Below are 5,310 nucleotides of genomic sequence, written 5' to 3'. Positions count from 1 at the left end.
ACCGTCAATTGACTTGATCAGTGGGGGATTTTTGTGAGGAAAGATTAATCTGTCAAAAGGATCGAATCTCGTCTCAACAAGATAACTCATGAGAATTAGTGAATTTGATAACAATAATGGAAAACATTCCGACATTTAGAGTTTAAATGTGGATGTTTTACTTATCACTTTTATAGTGATTGGGTTATCCCTAAGAATATCACCCGTGGTATTCTTTCGGGAACTTCCCGATACATGAATAATCCACCCCCAGCTTCCCTTGTGGAACTGGGTCCGACATTGTACTCAGTTACATGACCGGGTTATGAAGGCATAGGAGTCACATGTAGATAGGTTAGTTGTTTTAGATGAATTTGTATTGCATAGCATCCTTCGTAATCTATTTCGTTTACTTTGGATCTTCCATATGAGAATATAATGTTTATTTGTGTTATTTAATTAACCTGGAAACCTAAAAAAAATGAGGACACTACTTTCAAGAATCTGCCTATGGGAATGTCATGCTTGGATGTCTGCTTTAGGGACCTTCATGTGAATGATTGATGGGATATCCTCCATTATTGAATCTTGAATCACTCCGTTTTGAGGTGAGGAGGTCAACGATTTACGTCAGTTTTCTTCAAATATCTTGTGCATGCTTGCTACAGTAGGGCATAGCTTGGTCGTAGCAGTTTCATTGTTGTATCTGCTTGGCTTGTGAAAGAGTGCTGTTTGTTTCGGTATGACTTCAATTTTCTACAAAACGCAGAAAAATGTCCTTTTGCGGAAAATCATGGTCCAACTTAATTGCAATTCCTTTGTTGTCTGGCGCAAAATGTTGCTTAATTTGCAAATGCAAATAACAAACAGGCTCAATTGTTATAAGTTTCTGATATCCAACCATTGTTTAGAACTTGCGGTAAGTTGATGCCCACCCTAGAAAACAACCAATCTAAAGGCAATCTGCACATAGACCTATAACCAACAGGAACCTTTGATTCCAAATCTATAAGTAAATCAGTAACAAAACATTTTTGATATTCTCTATCCAGTCAATAACAATTAGAAAAAAAATAAGGCATAAAACAGTGTATGCAGTGTCTTTACAGGGATTACATGATTGAGGTTGGTTACAAATACAATTGTGTGTCAGAGGGGAGGGGTGGTGGAGGTTTAAATAAAGAGAAGACCTATAAAGGCCATCCTTTGTTGACCCTCCACTCAGAGACAGATATTTTATTTGTCAAACTTTCCTTTTCCTATTCTGCTGTTAGAATATCACCTAGTGGTGAGGGACAACGATAATGGAGAACAATAACTGATGCTACTTTGGTTGCTGCTGCTGCTGCTGCTGCTGTTGATTCCTTTCTTCATCTGGGCTTGTTCGTCTATGCGCTAATCTCTCCGTCGTCGTGAAAGTGAATCCAATTATAAATAAAACAGTGGTAGCAGTTAATACTGCTGATCCTGCGAACACGCCATCTTTGACCACGTAGCATTCTCCCTTCATCCATCCTCGTCCATAAGGTTGCTTATTGTTCATACTTGATCCTGTGCCCAGCAGGATTGCAGCCAATCCAAAGCTAATCCTGCAGTTACAAAGAGTTAACAAAAGGGGTTACGACAGAGGAGAATGAGATATATTTATCTGCAATTAACTTTTGGAGTAAGTATGCCAACCAAGATAGAGTCAAGAACACAATTGAAAGAATTCGGGTTCTCCTTGGCTTATGGTCCCTCGAACACAGTCTTGTGGCTGCCACGGTAGTTCCTGTGGCTGCCACGGTAGTTCCTGCAATCTGTGCGATTGAGAGGAGGACGAGCGCAGAGATGCCCAGCCCAAATGCAGGGCTCCTCCGCATGCAACATGTACTGCCATTGACTCCCATGTCACTAGACTTGGACTTCTTGAACTCCGCGGTGAGGCAGCACGTAAAAGCAGCCATGCCCATGATAACTACGGCGGAACAGACCACAGGAATCGCTCTGTAGTGATATTTCTCCATTGAAGTTTCTGAAGGATAAAGATTTCTTGAGGAGAATCTTATAAGAGAGGCTTTGGATTTCCTCTCCTGTTGAAGGGAGGTAGTTGATTCTATTTGACATAGGAGGGAGGAAAGGTGAGGTGTTTTTTTGGACTTGATCCTTGTGTTGGATTCCTGCGTAGAACTTTCCTTTGTTGGGGGCTGGTCAATTTGGAAACAGAGTTTTTGGAGGAGAGGACTTTGTATTGGATAGAATAAGTCCTATTATTGGCAGGCTTAGGATATCCCATTGTGCTTCTCGCTCTTCCTTTGCCTCGCATGTCTTTTTTAATTTTAGGGAGGGGTGAAAAAAAAAAAAAGGAAAGCAGAGTACTAGTGGGATCGAAGCTATTCATAATGGGATTTGATAATTTTTAGCTGATTGGGATCTGACAATTCGAGTTGGTATTCAATTTGCAAAATTATGTAGTCCCAACTTCCATTATTGAAACATTTCTCAGTGTGAATGCAGATGTATCTCCACTATTCTCATGCATTTTGTTTTACGATAACACTTTAAATTGAAAAGACTCCCAACCAACATGCTTCTCAGAATTGGCTGCAATCGAATCATGTAAGTCTAACAATGCATACATTTCTCATATTTTCACTAATGATGAATTACGACTGTACAATAAGCAATAGATGATTGTGAGTACATAATAATGATTTGTCAAATATCAAAATGAAGCATAGAGGATCATAATCCACGTATTGTCAACACGTTGGGAATATTCATCTGATTTCGGGACTGGCCGAGGTTAGGTTAAAGTTGTTATTTTATTTTTGTGGATGCAAATTCGAAAACATTGGCATGTAAGGCTATATATAAAAGGACAAAATTTTAAAATAGACTCCTTTAGAATTTATTTTCAAAAATCAACCCCTTTGAAATTTATTTGCCATTTTTTATCTGGTTTCAACCAGGTTAAAAATGGTAAATAAAGTTTGAAAACTTCACGGGATTTTTTAAAGTATAACGTGGTTAATCAGGCACTAAACTTGATGTGATTTTAAATGACGTAAAGTTTTTAAACTTTTGCAGCTTTCTTAGTGTGGTTAATCAGTCACTAAATTTTACAGGATTTTAGATTTTAAATCCCGTGAAGTTTTTGAATTATATTTTTCATTTTCGACCTAGTTTTAGCCAGGTGGTTAAAACTAGGTCGAAAATGGCAAATAAATTTTAAATGAGTCGTTTTTTTAAAAATAAAATCCTAAAAGGATCTATTTTGAAAATTTATCCCATATAAAAATTGAAAGAGGTTGCTATGTTTGGACTGGAATCAGACGAGAATTGGCTGCTGTAATAAGGAAGTTTTCTCATGTCATTAAAAATTCATTGTTGAGATTGACGTATCGTATCATTTTACCAGTTTGAGCTGGAAATTAGGTCTGAAAGTGATAATACAAGTCAAATATATTCCATTGGCCTACTCTAGCTACGTATTTTACTTAATGTAAATTACAATAGCAGTTTCAATATACGATGCTCGCTAACAAATATTAATAAAATTACCAAAAATATTACCATCTAAGTATTTTAGTAATATGTAGAAGAAGTCGAATCTCTATGAAGAAAATTAGAAAACCACAAGTTTAATAGAGTGAATAATGATAGCTACGCTACTCTCTCCTACAAAACGTCTACACTATAGGAGAGAGAGGCATGGGCTCCCTCGATGAGTTATCAATTTTGAAAAGTTTGAAGAGAATGATACCCTATATTTTTTTTCTCTTGTACTGTATAAGTAGTAGTGTAGTTATCACTACTCAATAGAAAAGTAAATATTGGTCCTCCAGTGTTGCATTAGATTAGAAATGTATCAAACAAATATAACTACATCTAAATCGAGAAACATGCATAATATTCTAAAGCCAAATGTTAACTGTTCTTATTAACTGGTCACCGTCACGATTTTTTTCCAAGTAAATCACCATTCATGGCTCTCAGTATGTGCTGAAATTTAGCAAATAATATTCGACTATTATGTTGTTTCTAAATTCTAAATCATATTACATTCTTTGTGAATACTAAATTTGTGACTATGTATATCTCAAATTTTCTAAGCATTACATCAAAACTTTTGCCTTTTATATGGCTAAAACTTGGACTTACGAAGTGTTGGATTTGGGTATAGATCCATACCTTAATCAGGTGAGATCACGAAGTAGGCGACGTCGATGAAATCGCAGGCGAGCTCCGACTCTGGAGAGGTCGAGCTTGAAGTACAGGCGAGCTTGTGGCAGGCGCAGGCGGGGCTGATCACGAGCTCGAGATCTCACGTGCAGGCGAGATCGACAGCGAGCAAGAGAGCTCGCGAAGGTAACAGGCGAGATCGCGATCCCCTTTGCAGGCGACCTTGGAGTTTGCTGCAGGCGAGCACGAGAAGAGTGAAGTCGGGCGAGCTCGAAGACTTGTTGGCGAGGTCGTGAGCTGCATGCTGATTTTGAACGAGATCAGGCGAGCTCGCCTTTGATTCTCGCCTGCGGTTGTTGGGAACAGCTGGATCTAGCTGTTGGCTAGGGTTTCCCTATTTAAGGGAAACCCATGAGCACGAGAGGACGGCCCTGTTCCGTTCCTCTATCTTTTCAGTGATTTATTGTGCGGTGGCCATTTATTTGAGCTCGAAATTTTCAGAAGAAACGTTCCTTCTTGTGAGATTCCTGTAGCGACTTATTGAGAGAGAGAGACAGGAGTTTTTTTTAGTTAGAAAAACTCGCGCCTTTTAGAACAGCAGAGTTTCTGTTGGTTCTTCTCTTGAGAGATATCAAGTTGAGATCTGCTCTTATACAAGCTTTGTAATCTTCTTTAAAATAAAGGAAATTATTTGTGTGGCTCCCGAAGACGTAGACAAGTTGCCGAACCTCGTTAAAACTCGGTGTACTTTGTTCTTGCAATTTAGATTTGTTGTGATTACTTTTTTCCATTGCTTAACACAAGATCCGGTAGGACAAATTCCGCAGAACGGGTGTCAAAGCGTATCTGATATTTTCCTAACACGAAGTAGTGCTAAGTTTAATTAGAAGACCGGCTTTAAGTTCATGATGATAAGATTTGAATTTGGATTACTCTTATACCACTTATAATTCGCTAACTATTAAACCAAATCTTTAAAATTATCATACAAATTGAGGATTATATTTATATGTTCCAATAGTATAAAACAATTGCATGGACAGCCCACGAATTATGCGGCTATAGCTCTCATATCATCAAATGCATCAGTTGCCATGCGTTGACGTGACTGGCCTCGAGATGTAATTGTACTTTAATGTAACTTAGGGTGGCTTCTCATTAAAATAT

General features: G+C 38.1%; 1 protein-coding gene across 1 annotated transcript; it reads right to left on the bottom strand.

The window, feature by feature from the left end:
* LOC109820403 lies at positions 1,054-2,440 on the bottom strand. The gene is made up of 2 exons (XM_020386535.1): positions 1,660-2,440; positions 1,054-1,568 (listed from the first exon to the last, which is right to left on the bottom strand). Exons 1-2 carry the CDS (start codon positions 1,983-1,985, stop codon positions 1,304-1,306), a joined length of 591 nt encoding a protein of 196 aa, XP_020242124.1. The 5' UTR covers positions 1,986-2,440; the 3' UTR covers positions 1,054-1,303.

This window comes from Asparagus officinalis, chromosome 8 (genome assembly GCF_001876935.1).
Source record: "Asparagus officinalis chromosome 8, Aspof.V1, whole genome shotgun sequence".
Classification (NCBI taxonomy): Eukaryota; Viridiplantae; Streptophyta; class Magnoliopsida; order Asparagales; family Asparagaceae; genus Asparagus; species Asparagus officinalis.
The sequence above is the reverse complement of the archived record's forward strand: the minus strand, read 5'-3'. Positions and strand labels throughout refer to the sequence as shown.

Excerpts from the sequence above, each read along its gene's own strand:
- LOC109820403 (XM_020386535.1), bottom strand. The coding sequence starts at position 1,985 with ATGGAGAAATATCACTACAGAGCGATTCCTGTGGTCTGTTCCGCCGTA. Across the intron at positions 1,569-1,659 it reads GTGTTCTTGACTCTATCTTG|GATTAGCTTTGGATTGGCTG; the intron begins GTTGGCATACTT and ends TTGTAACTGCAG.